The sequence below is a fragment of the Enhydra lutris genome, unplaced genomic scaffold (genome assembly GCF_002288905.1).
Source record: "Enhydra lutris kenyoni isolate GAN:26980312 unplaced genomic scaffold, ASM228890v2 scaffoldscaffold13, whole genome shotgun sequence".
In the NCBI taxonomy this organism is placed as follows: Eukaryota; Metazoa; Chordata; class Mammalia; order Carnivora; family Mustelidae; genus Enhydra; species Enhydra lutris.
Genome location: NW_019154097.1, coordinates 26122920 through 26149912, shown reverse-complemented (window position 1 = coordinate 26149912; position 26993 = coordinate 26122920). Strand labels below are relative to the sequence as shown.

General features: G+C 49.6%; 1 protein-coding gene across 1 annotated transcript in view; it reads left to right on the top strand.

The window, feature by feature from the left end:
• LOC111145669 (CDK5 regulatory subunit associated protein 2) overlaps window positions 1-26993 on the top strand; it is a 168643-nt gene that overhangs the window by 131632 nt on the left and 10018 nt on the right. The window contains exons 26-35 of the mRNA XM_022500755.1: window positions 3116-3164; window positions 5738-5913; window positions 10388-10507; window positions 14285-14401; window positions 16315-16504; window positions 17516-17637; window positions 18691-18927; window positions 21639-21716; window positions 22737-23002; window positions 24818-24968. Coding sequence (XP_022356463.1) covers window positions 3116-3164; window positions 5738-5913; window positions 10388-10507; window positions 14285-14401; window positions 16315-16504; window positions 17516-17637; window positions 18691-18927; window positions 21639-21716; window positions 22737-23002; window positions 24818-24968 — 1506 coding nt within the window. The remainder of the gene's footprint in view (window positions 1-3115; window positions 3165-5737; window positions 5914-10387; window positions 10508-14284; window positions 14402-16314; window positions 16505-17515; window positions 17638-18690; window positions 18928-21638; window positions 21717-22736; window positions 23003-24817; window positions 24969-26993) is intronic.

Genomic DNA, 26993 nt, shown 5'->3' with positions numbered 1-26993 from the left:
TATTTTTATGCAGCAGTTCTTTCCTGCCTCAGACGTGTGTCCCTGGTCACCTCCTCTAAATTGTCCTGGGTGGTCCAGGCTGGCTCATGTTCCTTTCCTCCACAGGCCTTCCCATGGTATCTCGTGCCGCCCCTTGTCACAGCCTTGTAGTGTAATTTGTCTTTTGGGTCCCTCGTCCCCCCGCAGCTGTGAACTCACTGAGGTTACGATGGAGCCTCGTTTGTCCCTTACCCTCAGCATCAGGCACAGGCACAGGCATCTGGGAGGAACTGCAAATACGTTCTACAAATGACTAGTGGATGCAAAGGAAGGAGCCTTTGGGTCACGTAGGAGATGCCAGGCTAGATATTAGAACTGGGTTCTGTACGCTTGGTGGATTTGGAATGAAGGGGACTGTTTCAAAAGAGGCTTTTCAAACAGAGGCAGCGTTCGGGATGGATCAGTGCAGGGAGGAGGGCGGGCCGACTGGTTACAAGACTGTCCTGCATGGTAGTTCTCTTGCTGGTTCCGGTATGGATCGGATAACTAGCAGTCTTTTTGTTTGAAAGGATGAAGTCTCCCCTCCCCCTGTCACTGCCACCTACTCTATAGCTTTTCAATGTAGTGGTAAGATTTGCCTGAAAGATGGGAGCAGCGCCTTCATGACATGCTTCCTAAGCTTCCTGAATAGGCTGACAGATGGTACCCTGTCACCTGTGTGAAGGCAGTTTCCACCATGAAATTCAGTGCATCACTTGTCATGATGGCCCTGTGAGTCCCACACTAACAATTTGTCATTTGGCTTTAAAGCATTCTGTCATGGCAGGGGAATGGGCAGAATATAATTGTGGAGTCATTAGCAGCTCCGCACAGGATGTCCTATTCGAAGACAGAGAAGCCCGGGCTTTGGATGGCCTCAGGGCATTTCCTTCTCTGGTCGTGGATTTTGTTGGGAATCGAAGAGAGGTTTTTGTGATAGGTACACGATGAATTTATGGCCGGGAGTCCCAGAGTGCTTAGAGCGTGCCCCAGAGCAGTGATCCCCTAGCCGGTGAGGTTGCTGAGGTGTGTGTCCGTCCTCCGAAAGCGCGCTGGTCCGCTGAAGCGGGAGACGATGCTGTCATGTGCGTGGCTGGTGCATGTAGACTCCTGAGCCCTTTGGAGGGCCGGGCTGGGCAGATGGCCCATCATCAGGGTGTCAGCTGAATGTTGGGGAGCAGCCCCGTGCAGGTGCGAGATGGAAAGTGCTGAGCTGTTCTAACAACAGTTGTCTCTGCCTGTTCACGGTGGTCTTGGGGCCTGGGACTTCCAGTCAGTGTCTGGGAAATTGCCCCAGGCAGATGGCGATTTCCCCTCTTGAGGAGTGTAGAGGACACAGGCGTGGAGCCCCCTCTACGTGGTAGAGGGCCTATCACCCTCCCCCTACCTTCTGGGGTGTCAAAATGTCATTGCGTTTTTGGTCAGGATGTAACCAAGAGGATCAAGACCTAGATTTGTGGTCTAGGTCTAGGTGGTCTAGGTCTAGCTCTGGAGTGTCCAGCTCTGGAGTGTCCAGCTCCCTTGCTTAGCTGGAGCTTCTAGTGAAGTAGGTGATGGGATGTCGGAGGAAGGGAGGGGACACATCAGACCTCTTGGATTTCAGCTTCACTGTTAAATGGAGATCCTGATGCTGTGCCAGTGGGATCGATGTGAGGCCAGGGGACGTCGTTGTTGTCCTTGGGGCCTGGCACCTGATCTCGGGGGGGCCCGTGTGACTCCTTCCTGGTGCCCACCAGTGCCCTGCAGTGGCAGGTGATGTTCAAGCCCTCGGGATGTCACACTGGCTCTCTCTGCCCTCTGTTGTCCTGCTGGGGTGTTGAGGGAGCCCCAATAGCAACACCCCCTAGCCCCGGGGAGCACACATGTGGGGACCACGAGGCACAAGGCAAATGCGTGAGTCTCTGGTGCTCTTTTCCTCCGTGCTGTGGTGTTCAAGAACTTTCCCTTTTCGGAGTAGTTTTGAAAATGGAATGTGTGGGTGCCGTTTAATTATAGTCTCATTTTTCAAGTGCAGCTCGAGAAGGGTTTGTTTTTTTCTTTAGCCACACGTTAGCTTCTTCAAAGAGCTCATCCCAGTCTGCAATTTCCAGAGTTCTGAAGTATTTTTAACATGAAGTTGTTAGTCTCTTTGAAACCTGGGCTCCTGTGTTTCCTTTCAAACAGCAAAGGCTGCTGTGTAGGAGAGAGCAGTGCATCTTTTGCCCACTTACGTTCTCAGCTTTATTTTGTTTTCTTTCGCCATTTCTCATCGTCCCTCCCCTGCCGCAGGCCCTGGCTTATTCATCTGCACTCATATACTCCTCTTCCTGCTAATCCCACTTCTGAGAGTCTCTCCTAAGGAAATCATTTAAATGCAGATAACGCTGTATGTACAAAGATGTTTATTTCATTGACTTATAAAAGTGAAAAATTAGAGATGACCTACATGTCAAATAGGGGACTGGCAGAAACTACGGTACATGCCTACCTGCAGTGGAATAGTAATGCAGTCCTTCCAAATTAGGTTTCCAAGGCAAAACTCAGTAAGAAGCGTCCTTGTAATGAAATACGAAGAGAAAAGATGAAGTCACATACAGTGTCACCCATGCCAAAATGCACGGAAGAAAGAACGGAAGGAAATCCATAACATGTCCGTAGTGAGGACATGTTATGTTACGTTCTTTTTCTTGTTCGTTACCCATTTCCTATAACAAGTGTGTATTCTGTTAGTATCTGAGTTTTTAGAGATGGGAAAAGAACCTGCATCTAGCAGCACCTTGGGGAAGGGTTCTTAGATGCAGGTCTGTCCCCTCCCTCCTAGAACTGGTGCCAGAGCAGGGATGAAGGAGGAGCCGCTGGTCTGAGTGTGTTCTTGGTGATCCTCCTTTAAATTTCCAGGATTGTTATGAAGAGTATTTAAGCAAATGGAATGGGGCCTCTGCAAGTGTATCCGCAAGAAATTATTAGGGAATACTGGGTTTTATCCTTTCTTTCTTTCTCTCTTTCTTTCTTTTTTCAAAATTTTTAAATTAACATATAATGTATTATTTGTCCCAGGGGTACGGTATTTGTTTATTTTTAATGTCTTCCTTCTTCTTGATGTTCTTTCTGCTCTCAGGGAAATCAGCTGAAGTGGACGAGAGCCCCCAGAACGAACCGATGGAGAGGTGAGCGTGTGGCATGGGGGAAGAAGCATGTGTGGTGGGTTTGTCCGCTGGGTGTGCCGGCTCCCTCCTGTTCGGCTAGTTTCCCGCTGCTCGTGGGTAAGGCACACACACTTATGAAACTGACAGTGGCCGCACACAAGCAGGCATTTACTCCGTGTACCCTGCAGCCTTCATTCAGTTGTTTTGGGCCATTCCTGACGTCTGTCTGCCGGGTGCTTTGACGAGGATGACACGTTCCTTCTGTTGGCTCCAGGTCCCCGCAGGATCGATTTCAGATGCCTTAGCCTGACCTTTGAGGCCCTGCTCAGTCTGACCCATCTTTCTTTCTCTCGTGTTCCTCAGGCTTCAGTCTTACCTCACTTTTTACTGTTCTGCAGCCCGTGCCTGACTTCTTCCTGTTGTAGTTTGAAAATCCTTCTTCAGAGTCTGTTGATATAACAGTGAACCTGGCTCTCCCCAACATTCCCGTCTCTCTTCTGCATCCCAGGATCAGTTATTTTTCCTGTAGTACTTGGCATGTTGTCACATTACAGCACTTAGCACATGGCGTTGTAGTATGCCCTGCATTTGTCTTTCCACTCCCAGACTTCCTCGACAGAGGAAAGGAGCTAGCGTGAACGGGGGGTGTTGGTGTGTGTCAGCTGCTACCCTAGGCATTCACATTCATCCTTTCTGACACTACCATGCAAGCACTGTTCCCATTTTAGGACAAGGAACCCAAGGGTTGGAATTGCATGCTTGCCATTAAGAAGCAGAGCTGGGGTTTGAACTTGAATCTGTCGGACTCTGGTCTCTTATTATTGTTGTATATTGCCTTTTGAGGACAAAGACTGTGTCTTGAATATCTCTATACCTGCTTCCGCCTTAGTTATTTGGCTCATAGTTAGAATTTAAAAACTGTTGATGGAATAAATGTGTTTGGTACTTTCTTAGTTTGCCTTGATGGCCTATAGGAAGTGTCAAGGTCTTGCCCCCTCTGGTTCCTTGTTTAAAGGTTTTGACCATTGGGAGTGCTACGGGTATTTCCCTCCTCTTTGGAGCAGCAGACCTTTGGGCTTCTGGAGGTAAAGAGACAGAGACCAGAATTTTGGACTTTCTTGGCATCACAAAGGCCACAGCATCATTAGAGTAAGCAGGTGGGGACACATCCAGGCTTACCAGAGGACATTTCAATCAGAGCATCTGTACGTTCAGAAGGAACACTCCTTTCCCTCCACAGTGTTTTCACAGATCCCTCCCAGTTCAGCCCTCTACTTCCATCCTCCTAATAATGGATCGCATCTCAGTGGCGGGCTATGGAGAGGGCAAGCAAGGCCTCCCAGAGTGGAGACAGTCTTAACTGAGATCTAAAGGATGAGAGGCCCGGGGAGGGATTGTCGGAGAGTGTGTACGAGGCAAGAGCGATGTGGCCCCTGCGAGCTGGTGCAGGGAACTTGAGGGTCAAGGCTGGAGAGGCAGGCGGGGCTGTTCTGGGCTGGTCCTCAGATTCTGTATTAGGAGTCCAAATTCTGTACTATGGGAAGAGGGGAGTCTTTGAAGGAGAATAAGCTGGGGCCAGACAAAATCAGATTTGCTGTCGTGAAAGACGACCGTGGTTGCTTGGAGAGGGGGCTGGAAGGAGGCAGGGAGTCTGCTTCAGCCCTCCTCAGCCATGTGTCACCCTTCCCATTCCTGACAGGTTGGTTTCTTTTCCTTCTGTTCTGCCTTTTTCCGCTGTAGGCTTAGCGCTCACACGGTCACTCCTAAGCTAATTAAATGGGTGCCCTTGGCCCATTCGGCACTTTGCAAGGCAGCAGCAAGCCCGTGCATCCATCACGCTGTCTGAGTGAAGTTGCATCTGGTGTTTACCTGTTAATGAATGCGTTGCAGCTTTGGAGTCCTTTGCTCTTGTCTGAGCTCATGAATAATGAGACAAGAAGTAATAGGAAAAAGTGGAAGAAAAAAAGAGCTTAAATTAAGGAGCTTATCTATAATGGAGACTCATGTGGGCTTTTCACCCAGTTCAGGGTGTTTTTCCTCATGGTTCAGGTGGCTCTTGCGAAATACAGGTTAATCAGATGATTGCCAGAGTGGTGGCGTTGGGACCTGCATGGGGGCCCTGAGGGTTTTAAGATTTTTAAACCCATAAGGCCACTTCGTGGGTTTGGGTTGGCCTCCCGCATTCTCCTGGGGCTGCAGAGACAGACAAACCTGGGCTCAAGTGGTGAGACTGTGGGCAAGCTTGTGCCTCAGGCTCCCCGAGTCCGCAGGATAGTCCTCTCTAGCTCAAAGGGTCTCTCTGGGGACTGAGTAAGACGGTATGTCTAACACGCCTGGTACAGAGTGGGCACTGACTCGTGCTCTCGCAGAGGGCCCCTCCCCGTGAGTCAGACAGTGGCTCCCCCTTCTTCACTGGCTCCAGACTCAAGCCCACTGAGTGCTTTTTGGTTTTAGAGTGTCCTCCCCAATAAAATGCTCTGGGTAAACAAAAGGGCTCCAAAACAAAGTTGCAAATACGGGAGATTACAAAATGCTGGTCCTGGCTTGGGATCTTAGTGTGGGGAACAATTTCTCTCTCAATCCCGATGGTGAAGGATGGAAGAAGACGGTATCACCTACCAGCACATCCTCCCTGAGTCTCCTGAGCCATCTGCCTCTCACGCGTTATCTGACTGTGAAATGTCGGAGAAGTCGTCCGTCCTCTCACAAGACCAGAAGCAAGACAGCGAGACTGGGAAGACCTCGATCTTGACGAACCATTTCTCTCAAGGTAAGCTAAGCTTTGCTAAGCATTTTAGAGGCGGCCAAGGCTTCCTGGTCTAAACAGTAATTTGCCATCTTGCCTGAGTAAGCAGAGTGTAGTGACATTTGAATATTCGTCTGATGGAGGGAGATCCTGGCAGGGCCAGAGCTGGTCATTCAGACTATCATTTATCACTGGGGAAAGCTGCGGTTGTTGAAAGTGTTGGTGATTGGGGAAGAGTCATTTTTATTTCTTAATGATGACTTATTATGTGACTCGCCATTTCCTTGCTTTTCTAACAGTGGCAGAAACCAGACTGGCAGGCCCTGAGATTCTGTGTCCATTCCAAGTCTGGTTAATTTCCTGTTTTTCCCTTCAGACTCTTCTGAGACCCTGTCACTTTGAAGACCCATGCTTGGAATTGTACAGATGCTCCAGAGTACCTAACCACCCACCCTCCACCTGAACCCCTGTTAGGGTATTTTGTAATTCTAGTGATCTGCAGTGTTTCCCTTCAGTGTGTGACCTTTTGTCCACTGGGTCAGCCCCTCGTCCTGCCACTGACCATGGGCCATGGGCTCAGTTGGCAGAATCAGCCTCCCGAACCTCCCCCTGTCCCTGAGCTCTCCTTTACCTCCTCTGTATTTGTAGTCTTGATTACCTCCTGTTGGGGTATTAGGTATGAGGTATTGGATTGGCAAATTTTTCCTAGGAAAGGACAGATAGTAAATATTTTGGGCTTTGTGGAACATATGGTCTTTTTTGTAATTACTCAATCCTGTTGTAGCAGAAGACAGCCGTAGACAAAATGTAAGTGAATGAGTGTGGCTCTGTTCCAATAAACCGTTATTTACCAAAATAGGTGGTGGGTGGGTTTGACCCAGGAGCTGTGGTTTTCTGACCCCTGGTATAGATTCTGGTCCTTAGCTGGCATCGTCTGGTCTCTCCTTTCTTCCAGTGGTTATTTGCAAGGCAGCCAGGGTGGATCCAGAGCACAAGTCAGGCGCTGGCACCTCCTTTCTAAATGCTTTTTTTTTTTTTTTTTAAAGATTTTATTTATTTATTTGACAGATAGAGATCACAAGTAGGCAGAGAGGCAGGCAGAGAGAGAGAGGAGGAAGCAGGCTCCCTGCTGAGCAGAGAGCCCAATGTGGGGCTCGATCCCAGGACCCTGGGATCATGACCCGAGCCGAAGGCAGAGGCTTTAGCCCACTGAGCCACCCAGGCGCCCCTCTAAACGCTTTTTGTTGACACCTGATCACATAGAACTGGTTTTCAAAAATTCAAAGTCTGTTTTAGCAACAACCCCCCACTTTGTTTCAGATGAACTTTATATGGAGGCCTAAGATGTAATTAAGATGCGGGTGAGACTTTGTCCTCTACAGCGGCTCCTGAGGCTCCTCTGGGACACCCTGGGCCCGGAGGAGCACAGTTTGAAAACACCCAGAGCAATGAGTACCCGTGTTTGATAGAAGTGCGGTGTCAGCCGGGCTCCTCACCTAGATTTGCTTTCTTTGGGTTTCTGGCTGTATCCCTGTGTGATTTCTGTGAGTTTCTACGTACTAGGTTTCTCTCCGTTATTTCTGGCTCTGTGATCTGCCTTCTCCTCGTGTGGGTCAGACCCATGAGTTGTTTTCCTGTCCTTAGCTGCACTTCCTTCTGCACTGTATCAGCCCGGCAAGGAATTCAGTCCATTTCCAAGAACCCCTGAGACTGTTTTTGTGGGAGGAACACCCTTGATTGAGGGCTGGAGGAATTACAAGGGCGTGGGGGTTAATGGTGCAGCAAGCCAGATCACTTAATGGGAATACGTGAGACCCCTGTTCTGTCAAACCCTTCAGCTACAGTATGGGCACCTCACTCTAGGTTTCTTTTGTCAGCCCATCTTTTTTCTACCCTCCCACATGTCTGCCACGCCAGTTCTAATACAGAACCTGTTAGGTGTCTCCTTATGTCTTATGATTCAGGGGACTCGTGACCTTGGGCTTGTCACGCCCTCCTCGTGCATTAGCAGGCACTTTCCCTGGGGGGGGGGGGCGGGCAGTGCTCTGGAGCCATCCTAGTAAGCCCACTCTTAGCTTTTTTGGTTTGCTTCTCTTCAGACTTTTGGTCTCTGCATCTGTTTTTTCCTTTTGTCATGTTTATATTCTAAGTAGAGAGATAATTTAGTATTTTTCCTTTTTGCACTTGACATTCTATCATAAGCTTTCTGACATGTTTTTACATACCATCATTTTTAGTGGCTTTAGAATAGTCCGTTGAATGGCTGAACTGCAGTTTTCCTTATGTTCCCCTTTTGCTGAACATTTAAGTCATTTCTAAAATCTCACCATTGTGAACACTGCCGCACGGAATGTCTTTGAACATGAAGCTTTCCCCTTATTTCAGTGCATTATCTTAACCTAGATTCCGTAAGGTGGAACTACTAGACCAAAGATACACACACGGTTTTTGCTGGTTGCTGCTTGCAGGATTTATGGTATTAAAGAGTTAGCATTTGTCAGAAGGATGTTTATAGAGGAGGGACAGATATTTTCCTCCCATTTTGTAAAGACGAGTCTAGTGTTTCCTTCTCCTTGGTTGGGGCTGCATAATTAATAAGTGGTGTCCAGTTCGACTGGGAATGATTCCTTAAGCCCCAATGATGCGTCCAGCTCCTGGACAGACTCAGTGGCAGGTGGTGTGAACCGATTTACCCAAGAAGCCGGCAGCGTGGGATGTGGATATAAACCATCGAGGAGGACTGCGATCAGAATAGATAAGTTCCTGCCTCACTCGGACCTGACTAGTGGCTGGACGATTCTCAGGGCAGCAGGGCAGGGGCGGGAGGTGTGGCAGGAGTTTGCTGCACAGGGTCTTCCAGCGCTGGGCTGGCCAGGAGGGCCTCACGCATCCCACCAAATGACTTGCCACACTTCTGGCATTAATAGGAGATAGCTGAAGGTCTGGGAATTAAGTCGTCTCATAAACATTCAGATTCATGGCAGAATTACTATTTAATTAGGAAAAGATCTGTAACATTGTACTACTTTTAAATGAAAGTCATTTTGGAGGAATTAAAACTGGGTCATAACATTAGTATAATGTTTTAAAACAAACATTACGAAGACATACTGAGTGTACCGTAATTGATGAATTAAAGACATTAATTTTGGCTTTGGATACTTGATGTGGCTATGCTTTAAACACGGAATCTAGAAACCTACCTCCAGATTGCAACTGCGCATCCTTCGTTCTTTGCTAAAATGAGATATGGCAGTGGCTGAAAAAATAGGACATGCTCATTGTAGAAAATTTGGGAAACTTAAATTTTTACGTATTAATAAATGTTACACTGAGATAGAATACAAACTGAGGGATTTGGAGGGGAGGGGGTGGGGGAGTTGGGAAGGCCTGGCGGTGGGTATTAAAGTAGGGCGCGTATTGCATGGAGCACTGGGTGTGGTGCATAAACAATGAATCTTGGAATACTGAAAAAAATAAAATTAAATTAAAAAAAGATAGAATACAGAAGTTTTGAAAAACCTGAACTCTACCACCCAAAGGCAACTGCTGTTAATATCTTGGGATAGATTTTCTTATTTTGTGTTTATGTGTCTTTTTTGTCTGCAAATTTTAAAATGGAGTTATAATTATGCCGAATAATCCATTTTGTATCTGTATTTTTCTGTAAGATGATATGGTCTTCGTAATACAATTTCAGTAGCTGTAGAATACTACATCACAGTAATGTAATGTAATACAGTTGGTTTAATAATTTGAGTCATGTTCAGTTTTTATTGCTCTATAATAGTGCTTCAGATGAACGTTTTCATGCTTTCTGGCAAATGGTTGTCAGTATCTCTGGTAATCTCTTTGAGTAGATTCCTGGAAGTAGAGTTATTTGAGGAAAGACTTTGGAAAAGAACCTTTCTAAGGCTGATGATAAAAATAGATCCCAGAAGTCACGCACATTTACATTCACGCGAACAGGATGTGCTCTGGAGAGTACACACTTCTGACCATTTTCACAAGCTCTGGGATTACTGTTTTGCTCTGTTTTTGAGTCTCAACTGAGTAAATGATAAATGGATAAACATAGTCCTTTCAAAGAAATATCTGGATTCATTATGAAAGTGGTTTAATCCACGCTCAGGCAATTCAGACAGACTTGAAAGTGATCTGTTAGTTTCACCATAAGGAAAGTTTTAAATTAATATTTGATGTTTAGAAGAATAAAGGGCCACATTAGAGTTGGCATTAAAATTGTATGGAATATAATTTTTCCATGTGATATAGAACTCCCTGCTTGTGGAGGGCTGCAGAGAACCATTACAGAACTGTGTCCGTGGGCTGTGGGCAGTCGCTCAGCCTCACCAAGCCCGGGAAAGTGTGGCCAGTTACCGACGATCTGAATACATCCAGCACGACTTGGAATTTTAAGATCCTTGCATAATTTGTAAATTATTCAATTTGTTGGGGCCTTCAGACTTTAAATTAAAAATAACTCTCCCTCCTGTAGACTTAGTAATGGAACATATTCAAGAAATTCGAAGTCTGAGGAAACGTTTAGAAGAATCTATTAAGACAAACGAGAAGCTTCGGGGACAGCTGGAACGGCAAGGGTCTGAACTCGATCCAGGTAAGGGAGAGCCGCCCCAGAGGGCTGTGCCGCGCCTGCGAGGGCTTCGTCTGGGGCGCACTTACCTGGATCGCCTGCTGTGTGTGTTGGTGAGCTTCACAGTACTGGTGGCCAGAGAGGTTTCAGCCCGGATCCTGACCTCGCTGCTTGCCTCCACAGTGACCTCGCTAAACACTGCAGACTTGACATAACTTATTTATAAAGTGGGGAGAATCATCCCCGTTTTATCCCGTGGCGATGAGTCAGGTGAGTGACTGGGCAGAGCGACCCCCACAGTCCCTGGCCCTGAAGGAGTCTGCTGGCCTCTGCGGCCTGGAGCGGGGCCGACTCCTCTTCTGACTTTGGTCGCTGGAAAGAAGTAGAGGTATTTTAAAATAAAACAGGGCGGTATTTCGTCTTTTTGTCAGTAATGGACCTTAAAAGTATGAGCTTGTTAGCAGTTTGGTGAGTCTCACAGGCCGGCCATGAGGTTGCCAGTATGCCTGCATAGAAACTCGGTTAGGTCTGAATGGTGTTCTTCCATGAAGGACTTAAAAATATTTATTTTTCCCATAAGGAGGACATTCACCCAGTGCAAAGCTCATTGTCTCCATTCTATACCCGTTCGTCCTGCTCTCCCTTCTCTCTTCCCACCTCTGTTAGTTGTCTTCCACACCTTAACAGTGCTTTCTCAGTGCAAATACAAATACATATGTTTATTTTCTCCTTCACCTAGAATACTTCGTATCTGTCATTCTGTCCCTTTTTTCATTGAGCAGTGTATTTTGGACATCTTTCCTTATTGCTCCAAAGAGATTGTTTTCATTCCACGAAGACTGTGTCTTGAGAGCAGCTTTGTGCCCCAGGAAAAGCCCGAGTTTGTTAGGGAGTTGCACTGAGCTGGGTGTGGACCCCAGGTCTTCTGGTTATTAGCTTTGGGACTTGGGCAAGTCACCCCGCCTCTTCCAGACTTAATTATTTTATAAAACAGAGCCACCCTGAGATTCAGTGAAGCAGTGCTCTCAACAGGGCCTTGCTCCGTGCCTCACTCAGTAAGTGGTGGTTTTCTTTGTCTTTACCATGTTATTTTATCCTTTTATGTTGTATAACATTTTTAGCTGCACGTCGCAGAGCCCTGCAACACGTGGTGACGCGTATGTTTTTAGAGACGAAATAACTGAGTTCTAGCAAGATGTACTCAGTGGCGGTGGCACTTGAGTCCTGCGACCCCTGGTCCAGTTCTCATTCCTCCTTGGCCCATCACAGCCCTCTGCCTAGAAGGTCTTTCCAGAGCCATGTACGTGCTGATGTGCTGTGGTCTGCGAGGTCAAGAGTGGATCCGTGCCACTCTCTCTACCTCCCTCCCCCATCCTGCTTCCACCCTCTTTCTCACCCCCAGGGAAATTGATTAACCGAGTCATTAGTCATATCAAACGCAGGGAAGAAATACGTGCCTGGGCCCTTCACATTCACTCGTGGTAATGCTTGAATTAGATTCATTCTGTTTTACATTTTTCCTGGCAAATCCAATTATAGAATTATTTGGGGGCTCGAATGGCCACCAGCTACCATGGAGCTGGCACTGTTGCTCTGGAGAGTAATTCACTCTGATGGGAAGGTCTACAAAAAGGCATTCATAAAGTATTTACAGTGTTGGAAAGACATGCTGTTCTCGCCCTGTTGTCACAACCTCTAGAAAGACAAGGGGATAAAAGTGGCTCCGCCTCCCCTCTGCTGTGAGGCGTTCATCTTGGGAGCAGGTCTGAGAAAGGCACGGCTCCTTGTGATGCTGAGGCAGAATGTTGTTAAAAACTGTCACCTCGCGGGTTAACTTGTCATCAGGTGGAGGAGCTGGTAGTGACGGCCTTCAGAGGACAACCCACCAGCTCAGGCTCTGTCCGGCTCTGGCCTCTGGCCTGACTCTTCCTTCGAGAAGTGGCCCCCCCAGCTGTGGCCAGAGCCGACTTCTTCTGTAGGATTGTTCCTGTTCATCCAGATGGCGCTTCAGTCCTGTTTTTGGCTCCAACCACCACCAGTTAGGATATTAACATAAATGATAATAGCAGTAATAATAACAACATGGATCATTTTTATTGGGCTGGTGGAGACTTAGGGAAGTAACGTGACGAGCCTGAGGTCATACAACTATTAAGAAGCCGGAGCCATGATTCAGACCCAGGTGTCTCCGAGAAGACACTAGAGTTCATAGGGGAGAGTAGAGGGGATTGGCAGGGAGAGGCACATGGGAATGAAAAATTACATAGCGCTGTGATTTGTGAATCACTATGATGGGGAAAGGTGGTGCTGGAGAGCGGAGAGTGTGTGCAGCATTGGCTTCTGGGAGGCCTGATGTCCCACCATCCTTATGGGGAGTTTGAATATTCACCTGTAATCAGTACCAGGATGCTTTCAGCTGCAGAGAACAGAATATGAGTGAAAACTGGTGTAAACAATGGGGATTTATATTTTCTGACCTAACAAGAGAACCAGACACTGGCAGTTCCAGGCAGGTTTACTGGCTCAGTGATAGGCTGGCAGGGCTTGGGGTCAGTCTCCACGAGGACCGTGGTCATTCTGAGCATCACCTCCTCACAGCATCGGAATGAAGGTGGTGGGGCTCCTCCCTGTCCTTCTCTTTTCATCCGAGTTCGAAGTATTTCCCAGAAGCCTCCAGCAGGCTTCCCTTCAGGTCTCATGTTCTAGCTGTCCTGGGGTTTAGGAAAGCAGTCTGCTTCTGTGGCGTGGTAAGGAAGGCGGGGAGGGAAGCATCTGCCTGCCCCGTAAAGAACGCCCTGTGCTCTCCTGAGGGTCTCATGTTCCCGTGCTCTGGATGTCATATATGGTGCAGGGATAGAGAGCTGGAGGGGGGTGTGTCTCAGGGCAGCCGTCTGGCCAGAGGAAGGGGTAGCATTTTAGGAGATGGACCACAGCCTGAGCTAAACTGATCAGAGTTTGTAAGTAATTTCAAACCCAGTCTGTCTGGCTTCAGACCCGGATCTTTTTAGTAAACACTTAGACTAGACAGTGAACTTGAGCTAAGAGTTGAAAGACAAGTGCAGTTTTGACAAGTGGAGGTGAAGGAGCTGGGCGTTCTAGGCACAGGGAATAAAGACCTCACTTTACAAAGTCAGGGAGATGTGTGACCGCATAGTGTGTGGGGGCACAGGTGTGGCCTGGTCCAGCCGCGTTCGAGGACGCTAGAGTCGAGGGTGGAGAGGGAGAGGGTTGTGCGTGAGCTTGGAGTGAAGTCATGGAGATCTGAAGTTTGGACCTTGTGTTTGGTTTGTTCGATTGTCTGTCTTCACAGGGGAGGGCCGTCTAGTGTTTCTGAGCAGAGAATATCATGACTGGACTGTGCGCAGCCCCACTGGCAGAGTAGCAGGGAGGCAAGGTCAGGGCGTGCTGATAAGGTCTGAACTACAGGGACAGAGGAAGAGTGAGCCAGCGTCTGAGGCATTTGGGAGGAAGAACCAGCAGTCATGTTCGCCTGGTTGAGCAGTGTTGAGGATGGCTCCACTTTCAGCTCAGAGTAGGGGTGGTTGAGGTACCGTCTGCTGGGGAGGGCAGAAACAAACCTGTTTACCTCGGTTCATGTGTAGGAGGTAAGAATGGGGAGGGGGGCGGCTCTTGCCACCTCTTTCATGCTCACTCTCATTTCCCTTTGGGCTCTGGTGATACCTCATCTGGAATGATTTCCATTGCATGTTGTGTTTCCTCGTTGTTTAAAACTGTCTTCTAGAAAGTTCCATCCATATTGATCTGGTGACCATAAATCACTATTTATGTATATTTTTATAGGTTCTACAAATGCTTTTGCTTATGGATCAGAGCTGCATAATTCTCTGACATCAGAGATCTGTTTCCTGAGGAAGCAGAACCAGGCTCTCAATACGATGCTGGCCAAGGGATCCAGAGGTAGGAACTAAAGGAGCCACCGACAGTCTGGACCCCCAGAGCCCTCTGTGGCATGGGAAGAACGCACTGCAGTCTGACCAACCCGGGTTCACATTCTGTGGCTCTGTGACTTTGGGCAGTTCAGTTAATCTCTCTGAACCTCAATGTTCTTAGCTGTAGAATAGGAGTACCTCATGGGGCTGTCGTGACAGTCAGCCCTGTGAAGCCCTCAGCACAGCGTCTCTAGTAAGCACACAGGTTACAGTGGAAGACAGAAAGACTGGAAATCTATTACTGCTGAACTCTATTACTGCCAAAATCTCATCCAGAGATTCGCTCTTATCAGGAAGGTTTTTCCAGTATTTCGTAGGAAGATCCCTTCTCTTAATTGTTTCTTTTTGGAGCTTAGCCCCCGACGAGCTTTCACTTACATTATCTCTCAATACTTAAAATGTTTCTGGACAGAGGAATTATTAGTCATGTTTTACAGATAAGAACCTGAGGCCTAGGGAATTGACCCGCTGGTGGTCCCGGAGCTAGAAATCTGTAGAGCTACGAGTTGGGCCAGCTTCTCCCATTCTCCCTGGAGGGTTCTGATGCTGTTTTTGGCTTAAGAGATAGAATCGAGGCTTTTGAAGATCACTCAGCAAATGTGTAAGGGCCTGTGTAGACTGATACAGAAAGAGTGGGTCCTGGTCCCTTTCCTCGAGGGGATGGGAGCGGATGAGGCAGATGGGAGAGACAGCCAGGCAACCCACGGCAGGCCAGCATGAGGGTCAGCCAGGACAAAGGCAGGCTTGGGGAGCACAGGACCCTGGGGACGGTGTCTTGACCCAGGAGAGGCTCGGCTTCCAGAGCTCAGTCCAGCAGGCTCCAGCAGGGGTTAGCCACGGTGCCTAAGATTTAGAAGAGCCAGGGCCTTCTAAATAGAAGAAAGAAAGCAGGCAAAAGCCTAGGCGTGAGAGGCGGGGAGAGTGTCAGCCAATCAGGAATTGTAGGAAGTATCGTGGGGCTGGAGTCTGAGTGGGGAGGGGGCACTTGCTCAGAAATCGTCATGCCGTGGTGAAGGGTGGCATCAGAAAAGCTGGGTCTCCATCTTGGCTGTGGCCTGTTTGGCTCTGTGACCCTGGGGAAGTTTTCACCTCTGCGATCCTTTGTTTCCTATCTGGAAAATGAGAAAAATAGTACCTCCTCGGAGTTTTGCTACAAAGATGAAATCAGATGATACCCGTGCAGGTCTTGGTGTAAGGCCTGCCGTCAGAGCTGCGGACCTGGTAGCCGCCGCCACCAGCAGCCCAGAGAAGAGCCGGCCTGGGGAGCTCTCGGGAAGCCTTGAACCTGAGCCCTTTGTGTGCAGTATCTCGGTTCAGCCTCATAACAACGCATGTGGGGGAACTGAGGCACAGAGAAGTCAAGAAACTCCATCGAGGTTTTGGCACCAGTGGGCAGCGGAGTGCACTTGAACACACCTCTCTGCCCCAGGTCACACTCTTAACTGCCCATCTCCAGGCCGTGGGCACACTTTATTCCTCGGGAGAGGTGCCATTGTCCTGGTCTGAGGAGTGGATGGGGGCTTGCGGACTTCCCTCTCATGCATTGCCGGAGTCTGGGGCAGCTTCTTGCCTCTGTCTGTAATTTATACCCACTGTTTGCTCTGCGAAGGCAAAGTAACTAGGTTTGCACGGCCCATTATTGTATAGAAAATTAAACAGGCCCATTCCATCCCAGTGACGTTTAATCTGTAGCCTTGATGTTGACAGATTTATCTGCCCAAAATGCATAAGATAATTGGAATGCCAAAATCATAAATGCCAGATTAAATCTCATTCTGCTTTGTATTCCTGGAGTGCTCGAGCTGAAGTGCTGTATTTGCGTAATAAGGTTGGAAAAAACAAATGGTGTCTCTTCTCAGTGGCGCTTTTTTGTGTTTGCAGATAAACAGAAGGAGAATGAAAAGTTACAAGAGTCCCTCTCCAGGAAGGCTGCGAACCTCGAACTCCTCCAGCGAGAGTATGCCTGTGTGAAGGGGGAGAATGAGCGGCTGCAGAGGGAGGTCTGCGAGCTGGAGCGGCACAACCAGCAGCTGCTCCGGGAGGTTGGCAGCAGCCGCAGTGAGCTGAGCAGGTAGGGCTCAGGGGCACCCCCGTCCCCACTGGCCGTGCCAGGCGTCCAGTCACAGAGCGGGGTGTGTGGGCCCTTGCCTGAGTGCCCAGAAGGCCAGCAATTGTCAGGCGCATGATGTCGGGTGGGAATCAAGCATGTGGGGCAGAATCGTCTAAGTGAGCAGGCCGGGGCATGGGGGGCAGAATGCTGGTCTTTATCCGGGGGAGGTCAGGGGAGGCCTCTCTGAAAAAAATGGCATTTGACCCTCAACCCGAAGGCAGCAAAGGGGCATGAGCTCTGCAGTTAGCATGGTTGGGGGGAGCTCATTGCGGCAGAAAGGGATAGGGCCCTGGGGCGTGGTGCCCTTGGCCTGTGCAGAGCAGAGCAGGGAGGCCAGTGCACCTGGAGGGAAGGGGGCGCAGAGAGATGGCAGGATGCCCAGGCCCGCAGGCCTTCGAAGCTGTGGGAGGGCCTCGGCTTTCACTCAGCGTGCCTGGGGAGGACGTGGGGAGGTTCTGTGCTGAGTGGTCGGAGGCCCACTTAGACATTAAAGGGCCCATACCTAGTGTCCCTAGCACAGTTTGCCCTCGCCCCTGTCCTGTCCCACGTGTTTCCTGTTGTTCCTCAGCGCTTGTGAGCGCCGCTCTCTTTCTTGGTCGCCCAGGGTGGTGCACTGACCTAGCAAGATCATTGTCGAGCTGTCACACAGTGCGGGTCCCTCCCGAGCTCTGCACCCCTGGCTAAGCCGTAATCCTGTAAGCTTCGCTTCCTCGGCTCCGCGCGCTGAAGAGCAGCGAGCACGTGCCCTTTGGGTGGCAGGGAAGACGGCATGGGGTGGATAGCACATGGACAAGGCCAGGCCCAGGGCGGCCCTTGGGGGAGAGGGTCCCTGCTGGGAACCCTGACCCACCCCGTCGGTCTCATCTGCACTCTGCCAGCTGCTGCGGGTGGAAGGGCTGCTCTGTGGAGTCAGAGTCCGTCCCCAGGCGTCAGAATTAACATCTCCTCCCTGTGGCCATGGGGCCTTTCCAGGGTGCAGGAGGAGGTGAAGTTGAGGCAGCAGCTGCTCTCCCAGAATGACGAGCTCCTGCAGTCCCTCCGAGTGGAGCTGAAGGTGTACAAGAGGCTGGAGGAGGAGCACAGGAGGCCAAGAGGTACTGTGCGCTGGCCCGAGGCGCATCCTGTACTGGGGCTGCTGCGTCCACACTGTGAGCTCATTTCAGCACGCTGTCCTGAAATGCTGTCATCACAGCCCTCGCTGGCCTGCTGGGCAACGGGGGCACACTTTGCAGCAAGCCCTCTGGCCCCCTCTTCTTCTGAAGCAACGTGGATGGGCTTGGGCTCAGGAGCTGGATTCTCATCGCCCCGCCTCCTGGCTGTGCCACCTTTGGCGGGTCACCTCACCCCTCTGGGCCTGTTCTTCCTCCATGAAACGTGTCTCCTAATAGCTAGTCTGTGGAGTTGTGAAAATTCAGCGAGATCATTTATGAAAAGCATCCTACCACAGTACGTGGGACGTCGCAGACACTCAAGGAATAATTTGATTATGAGTTTTCTGCTAGAGTGTGTTTCTTTTTGCCCATTCATTTGGCCAGTAATTCTGGAGCGCCTACCACATGCCGGGCATTGCTGTGGAAATGGTTATTGGCCCAGATCCTCTGACAGATACCAGATCAGAGCGACTTGACTGCAAACTCTGATGTTTTAGAATCAGTTTTGAGGTGTGGTAGCATTTTTTTTTTTTAACTAATTTTCCAGATGGTTTCTCCCTATTGAAAGTTTACCTAGAAAAGGGTCACCTCACACCTTCCATTTTCTCCTCAAGTTGCTTTTCTTATTCTTGCTGTTGTGCCTTTTTAATATACTGTGGTTCTTAAAATCAGCCCCTTTCATTCTATAATTCTAGCCCAAATAGATTTTATTACTACTAGACATAATTTCGGGGTTTGGTGTGCAATTTGCTAGGCTTTTATGGCCAGAAGCGAAAATTAATTTCCAGCTCTTATTTAGCCTGTGGAATAGCAGCAATTAAGTCTGCCAATATTTTTGTTTTTAAAGTCAAGTTGTTATTTTAAATTGTACCTAGTTCTTAGGGAGGGGAGAGTGGTGGTGGGTTTAAAACACTGTGGAGCTCCTTTGATGGTTGACCCTTTGGTGGCGGAAGCCATCAGGTGTCCCCTTGCTCTTGCTTGCAGAGGCCGGAGCAGAGACATCAGGAGAATGCTGGAGTGGGCAGGGCCCTTTCAGTGACCTGCGTGGTCTCCTAACAGAGATCCAGGCTCTTCGGGGGCAGCTGGAAAAGAGCATTGAGACCAATAGCGCGCTGCAGGGCAGGCTGGAGGAGCAGCTGGCGATGGCAGGGAAGAAGGCTCATGAAGCAGCCTTCACCATGGCTCTCCAGACCCTGTCCGTCCCGGAGTGGCCCCCACAGCCGGACAAGCACGGTACTGCCCCTGCTCCTTCTCATGTAGATGACGGCCCTATGTGTGTCGATGGGATATGGGAGCTTCTGGTTGGTGCCCTTGCCCCACGGAGGTGTCCCTCCATTGACAGAAGACCACCTGCTGCCCCAGGAGCCAGGGGTCTGACCGCTGCTCAGCTGTCACCTTCGGCGGGATAGTGTACTCTCTGTCTGGGGGCCTCTTGGTGGAGGGAAGTGGGGTTTGGGCCACCAGCATTCTCATCACCTCCAGTCTCATCCCCGCTTCCATTCAGCCCTGCCCACAGCACTCCACGGCTGAAAAACCTTTTTAAGGGTTCCTTGTGCTACTGCCTTTCAGAGAGATTCTAAACATCTTACTCTGGCTCTCAGTGTTTTGTAGGAGCCGAAAAGCATCCTGGTGGGTTCGAAAACTGCTTCTGTTTTGCATTTGCTCACGGGTTTATTGTCTAGCTCTACTAGGCTGTGTAGGATAGCAGAGAAGGGACAAGGGTTTCCTGTCATTGTGCTGTCACTTGCCCAGCGCTGGGCTAGGAATAAGCCAGCAAATTGTCGGGCTCTAGGCAATCGGCCGGGCCATCTTCTTTGCTCTGTGGGTGAAGGAACTGAGACCCAGAGAGGGTACTGGACTTGCTCAAAACAACACAGCAAGTAGGTGGCAGGACTGGAGCTAGAAATGACTCTTCAGCTCCCAAGACCAGTGCTGTATCTGGAGCAGCACATGGCTTTTCGGAGCCTCAGGCATCCTGAGACACACAAGGCGGGGGGTACGCACATCCTGGGGGACAGGGAGTGTCTGCACTCTTTATAGACAGGTGACAGGTACTGTAGAAAAGTTTGGACTTAGTCTCTTCTGGGATTGGGAATTCTATTGCCTTTAATTTAAAAAAATTAAAATCTCTTAGAGAGCACTCAGTCAGCATGCTTTAGAACTTGTAGTGATTGGTTTAGTGATCTCTCCTTGATAAGGAATTTGAAATTTTCACCAGAAGATGATGTGATGTTATGAAAAAAAGAAAATTAAAAAAAAAAATCCTTCACGATTCTACAGAATGATGATATTTTGCTTTGCATATTTCTCTTCATTTGGCGATCACATGCAGGCATGAACTTACATCATTTGCATTGGGTTTTGTGCCATTCTGCCTCCTGTCTTTGTTTTTGCCCAATATTACATCAGAAGTACTTCCCACCCTATCACACGGGCTTCCTCATTACTGTTTTCAGATGATCCTCAGTCATGAAACCATTACCGTGGTGATTATTAAAGTGGTCTCTGATTTGGAGCTGTGATAAACATAGACGTTAATGTGATTTTTGCTGTTAAACAGCATTCTTAGGATAAAAGTCCTACCAGCGGAATCTCAGAGGGTTGGAAAGGAGCCATATCGCCGCCTTCTGCATGGGCTGTCCATTGGCAGTGGTATCTCTGCTTTAAACATAGGTCTGCTCCTGGCCCTTCTTAGGGTGTGGCAGAGATGGGACCGATGGGTCTATGGGGGCCACTGGGGAGTTCGGGGCAGGGAGGATGATTCAGGGCCGGGGCTGCCTGGGAGGGAGAGCTGGGGCAGCTGAAGGGAGGCGGCCGTGGAACAACCTTCGCCTGCTTCTGGAATTTGTCTAGGGTCAGCCATGGGGCAGCCTCGCAGGAGGCACTCAGGACAGTGTGTTTGGAATCCACAGGGCTTCCTCAGTGCCAAGGTGTCCTCCAGTGAAGGTGGGAATTCCCGCAGCAGCGGCCTCTCTTCCTCTGCACAAGCCTTTTCAGGATCATAGTTAGTGCACTTACTCGAAAGTTCTGCTCTAAAGATGGCTGGTTTTGGCAGAAAGTGATCCCTCTTGGGGGCCAGCTCCTTGGACCCGGAGTCGAAAGTGGCTCCCGATGGTGCCCCAAGGTTCCTGGGCAAGAAGGAGCTGGCGGGCCATCCTAAGGCCTAGACTCAGGGCACGTTCCTTTCTCTGCTGCCGACACTCTGCTAGTGCTGGGTGGGTCACCTCCTGTCCCTGTCCCTCTGTCGTCTGCTCCTCCCCAAGGTCTGAAATAGTGCCGTCCCATCCACGGTGCTCCTGAGAGTCGGACACATGCACACTCTCTAGACTTCAGGTGTGGCAGTCATCTTGGACGGCGTCCAACTGGCTTTGCCTCCTGACGTCGTTTCCACTTTCTAAACTCTGCTTTGGGTCCCTCTTGTCTCTTGCTTGGATAGCCGCGACCACCTCCAGACTCACTCCTCCAGGCCAGAGCACTGCCCTCAGCTTGGCATTGCCCTGCCTGATGCCCTGGGGGGTCCCCATAGTCCTCATGGTTCCAGCTTCGTGCCCCACCGTGGCCCTGCCTTGCGCCCTGGGCTCAGCCTCCCACCTGCTTGACGCCCCCTCAGTGCGTCCTGCTGGCTCACGCCTCTGTGCCTTTGCACCTGCTCGTTCCTGTGCCTGCTTTACGTTCCCTCCTCTGGGCTAACCCCTCCCCAGGACCCCACAGCCCCATGCTTCCCTCCCTTAGTCCTGGCCACCTACTAGTGAAGCTGCCTGTTTACTTGCTGGACGGGGGGTCCTTCCAGAGAGGACGCTGGGCCTGCTCAGTCTCGGTGCCTGGGGTCCTGCTGAGTGGATCCTAGTCCTGTTGTGTGTTTGATACTTTACTGTATTCTCATTCAGTTCTTTCTCCAATACCAATGACAGTTTCTTTTCTGTCTCTTGTTCTGCGTCTCGTAGGCGGTGACACGTGCCCCACGGCGAGAGATGATTCCTGTGACCTGTTTGATTCCACACTGGTGGTGCCGCCACAATCAGGTAGAAGCTGAAGTCTGGGTTTCTCCGGTGGGGTTGGCTTTGGCAGTAGGACTTTTTAAAAGGAATGAAAGGGGGTCCCTGGTCCCAAATCAGGAGAGTGTTTGTCAGGATTTGGGGCTTCATGTTCTCAGCATGTCTAGCTGGTGAGCTCCTCCCCAACACCAGTTAATTGGTGCCTCGGGGTTACTGACCTCAGCAACATCACTGGGTCCTTGTTGCCTCAGATGGAAGTGCAAGCACCTCAGTGTGGCTTTAAGGCGTCCAGCGTGTGCCCCAGTGGGCCCATCCCACCCTGTCCTCCTACATGCGTGTGACCATCCAGAGGGGTCTCCATCCTACAGATGGGCCCACACTCTCCTCTCGCTGGGACTGTGTGGTGCGACTCTGTCCTTTTCCAAGCCACCCTTCTCTGCCCGTGCAAATCCTCCTTCCGCCCTGAGACTCATCCTGAATGCAGACTTCTTGGCGCAACGCCTTTCCAGAGACCCCCGTCAGAATTATTCATCCGTACTTTCGTTGATGCAAAGGTAAAAGCAACAGGCTTTACCTCTGTTTAGTGTAATTCTTGCTTCTTGTTCAATCAGCGCAATTGTTGCTTCTCCTAGGAAGCCTTTCCTGATCTCTCTTCCTGCACAGAGAATTGATTATTTCTTCCTCTGAGCTCTGGCTCTTCGTCATCGTGCTGTTACACCTCCCGCGTGGTGACTGATTAGACCGTGGGCTCATGGAGTGCAGACACTAGCTTGATTCGTCTGTGTAGATCAGGAGTCTCTGCAGAGTGGGTGCCTGATAAGTGTTGGTTGAACTGAATCGAGCTTCTCCCATCAGACGAATAAGGCCAGGGTGGGGGAACAGACAGACGAAGGTCCCAGGCCACTTTGCCCTGTGCTGTGACGGGTGGCATTTGGGCCTGAAGGCCTTTCTCTGTCCTCGCACCTGGCTTCAACATTGCTGAACGCAGCTCATCGAACACAGGATGGTGCCCCAGGTGGCTCTGATGTCTTCCCTCTCGTGTTGTAGCTTCAGAGACTCCTCCACTCTCTGGAAATGACACGGACTCCCTCTCCTGCAACAGTGGCAGTTCGGTCACCAGCAACCCGTGTGTGTCCCACCTGGTTGCTGGCCACCGCCTGTGGGCCAACACGAGTGGCTGCCACGTCCTGGGCCTGACTGGGGACTACGAGGCCCTGTGCCAGCAGATCGGCCAGGGCCAGAAGCTCTTTGCTGAGATGGCCCTGCAGATCCAAGAGGCTCCCCGGTCCGCAAGCCCAGAGCTGGGACCAAAGGTAACCTGACTGACCGCTGGAGGGAGTGAGGTTGCTCACTGGGAGCATTAAGTGGAAGGGGCCGCCTGAGGGCTCTGAGAGGCAAAGGTCGCCTGCATCCTCGGTAAGGCCCTGAGAAGAGGGACCAGGAAATGGAGCCCACGAGAGCTCAGAAGTCAGGTCCAGTCTGGGGCTGTTCTATGGGAGGAACAGTTACTGAGGTCTGTACTCTGTGTTCGTGCGATCTCTTCCCTGGGGTCGCTCCTTCCTGCGTCATCCTACTGGATCCTCCTCACTTTAAAGTTAGCTTTTGTTGAGGACCCGTGTGCCAGGTGCTTGTCATAAAATTACTCACTCACTTCCTCCAGGGGTGGGGGTCACATTTTCTCTGTCCTCCCAGGCTGGACCCAACCACCAAGCTTCCATGGGTCATGTTTTCTAGTCCCTCTTCTCAGGTCCTTACTGAGGCCCCCGGCTTCCTGGTACCTGATTTGCCTTTTTGTTTTATTTTGTTTTACCCTACTGTAAAAGTCATTCTGTATTTTACATTTCACTAGACAATAAACTTTAAGAGAGCAGGGATACTGTCTCTCTTACTCAATGTTGCATATTTACTACCTCGCACAGGGCCTGGTGTGCAGCTGGTGCATGGTAAATGTTTGTCGAATGAATTAGTAAATGCTAATAGGATTACTGTTCTTTTCTGATCATAATCTTTATTATACAAGAACATAAAAACATCACATAGTGTTCAGTGCTTAAAATTTTGATATATACGTATATACACAAACACTGTTTCGCTCATTCATAAAGTTTAGTAAAACTGAGTCCACATGAATTTCATTTTTTGACTCTCAGTTGACATATAAGCAATTTTCCTATCCTATTCAGTATTTTTCTAGAACTTTTACTGGCTGAAAAATAAGCCTGTATGTGGCTGTAACACCACTTATTTACTCTTTGGCCCATATTTTCAACATTTAGGATGTGGCAAGTGTCCTTGTAAACGGATCACTCAGGGCATCTTTGATTAGTTCATTAGGGGTGAATTGCTGGTGTGGAAGCTCCCAGGTCGTGAACCCTTCAGGGCTCTTGGTGAGAATTGTTGATGCATTACTGTCAAAAATATGTGTCCCCGCTTACAAGTGAGAGGATCTCACTACACCATATTCTTCGTGGAGTGATTTTATTTACAAATGGTTTTCTGCCCATTTGACAGCTAAAAGGAGGGCATCGTTTGGTTTTGTAGTGATTTTATTACTTGTGGAGACAGTGCTCTTTTCTTCTCTTTTTAAAATGTATTTTGTTTTCCCTTCTCTGACTCACGTTCTTGGTTTTCTCCTGCCCTTGACATCCCCTAGTTAGGGTTCGCATGTGTCGGCAGAGGGTGAGGGACACTTTACGAGGCCCGACTTCATATTGGCAGTGCGTAGAGCTGTTTAGCGGGGGCTGCTGGGGACAGAAACATTCGTGTTGTGTCCCTTGCTGTTGGCACCATTTGCCTTCGGGAGAGGCTCTGTGGGGTGGAGCAATGCCAGGGGCCCTCCGTGGACCCTCTTCCCTCTGCCTGGCGTAGTAAATACAGTTAGCGCAGGTGGTTATTAATCATGCTTATTGATTGGGCTAAAATCACCACCGAAATTCTCTCATAATCTGTGATTCACCAGCCTTTAGGAACAATAAATTGGTGTTGTCTGGCACCAGGCTCCCACCCAGCATGTGGGCACGAGCCTACGGTCTGGAGATTTATGCTGCCCGTTAAAGCTGGCTTGTCCGTAATCTTTTTCAACTGCATGTAACAACCTTCTCCACCCCCCCTCCCCACCCCTTGTGCAGGGTCCACACTTGGCACCTCTGAGCAGGTTCGTCACCAGTGTGGGCACAGCCAAGCTGATCCTCGAAGAGGCCGCGAGATTATTGACGCTTTTCTGGAGGGTCTCACTCCCCACAAATGGCCAGTGCACGCTTCAGTGTGAACAGGTAGGTGGTGATACGTGGACCCCGAGGCTACGGGATGCCACTGGGGCTTGTGTCTCAGTCTCCAGCCCGGGACCTTGCTCGTGGCAGACGTGCCCTCAGTTTGGGGAACACATCAGAGGGAGGGGGAGGGGCCATGTTTAAGGGTGACGTGTCAGGCACTGTGCTGGCTGCTTCAGGTGTGTTCTTGCCTTCTCCCCCGACACCCCTGTGGGCTCGGCCTGTGGTCCTGACCTGACCATGGCCCCACTCCTAGCTTGTCTTTGTGGAGAGAAGTCCTAACTGTGTCTTATGTACGGGGAAGCTGAGGCCCAACCCAGGTGACAGAGCCGGTTTGGGCAGCACAAGTATCTGAATCCAGAGGGCGTGCTTTCATTTTGTAGATTTTAAGTCCTAGTTTGTCCTTGTAGACTAGCTCATTCCCTTCCACTCTAAGTCTCTTGCATTTTTGGATGCCTTTCTCTGGACCATCTAATTCCTTTGGTAGCTTTCAGAGTCATACTGTAGGGGTTCTAGTTTCAATCTGTTTTAACTACTTAGAAAGTTTTTTTTTTAACTATTGAAAATCATTTCTTATAAAATCATTGAAATTTCCCTCGAAAGCTTGACTTTGCAGCAACTTGAACGTGACCGAGTTAAGAATGGTTGATCCCACAACCATCCTCATCCCCATCTTTCATGGCACAAACCAGGAGTCAGGCGGAGTGGAGGCCCTCCCTGGGTTTTCATCAGCAGGAGACAGCTGGTATCATGCCACGGCGAGCAAACGCTCTGGTCATCCAAGAAGCCTCCCAGGAGGAAGAGCAGGCAGATGAAGGAAGGGTTAGAACTTTGCTTGGTGGTCTGATAGATATTGCCCCCTGCATTTATCCAACCTATAAATTTTTGCCAAAGGCCAGCAGGACGGCAGAGGGAAATTTGCATTCCTTGTCGTTACTCATCTAGTTAAACCCTTTCTGACAGCTCTCAGATCTGTCAGCCGTGGCAAAGAGGCAGCAGCGAAACAGCTCTCTCTGCTCGGAAGGTTCTAATGAGCCTGTCCTGTGATTTCCCTCTGGGATCCTGGGGAGGAAGTTTGGGTGCACTAGGCTCGGGGAGGTAGGTAACCAGTCATTTTGCAGGGAAATCATGTGTAGGCCACTTTTAGCCAGTGGGGCCATGGAGAGGAAGAGGGCCCACTGGGTGCCAGACCCACACTGGCCTTTCATTTTCTGCTCCCCCACCGAGCTCTTTCCATCTTAGGCTCGATGACACAGATGCTCTGACTGTCTGTCTGCCCGGGCTCCCTCCTGGCTGGCTGGCTGGCTGGCTTCTTCTCACCTTTCCCGTCTCAGCTTCCATCTTACTTCAGGGTCAGAGAGGGCTCCCCGGTCACCCAGGCCCAGCACCCTCTTCTGCTTCATCATATGTCACAAATTATTTATTTGTCTGTTTAATGTCTGTGTCTCTCTGTTTCCCAGGAAGGGCCATGTTTATTTTGTTCATATTTTTTAGTGAATAATTTTTTTCTCATATTCCCAAACAAGTACTTGCCCATGTGATTCTTAAAGCACAATGTGGATGAAACTTGATGCAATGTTTTTGTCCTCAGTACACAGTAATGTCTGTTAAATAGACGGAATGTAGTTCTTCTTTCTTTGGTGTGTGTAAATATAAATTATAGTCACATCCATCCCTCCTGTCCCCCACCAGGAGACTAGTCTGGGGACTGGCCAGTGCTTGTGATGACTCACCCTTCTTTCCAGGCGCTTCTTATGTAATTGATTATGCTCACTTTAGCATCATAGAATTTTAGAGCCAGAAAAAGGACCTTGCAGTCAGTCTGATACGGTTGCTGGTGTACACAGACACCCTGTGATGTGTTAAATTGCCTCAAGCCACTTTTCTGTCCCTGCCTGTGTTTCATACAGTGCCTTTTTCTTAGTGTGAAATGTGTGTAAAGCAGATTTACAAGTTTTCACCCAGGAACCCCAATTTTTTTTTTTTTTACGACCTAGGGTTTTCTCTGAGTGTCATTAATTTGCCTTTTGCATTT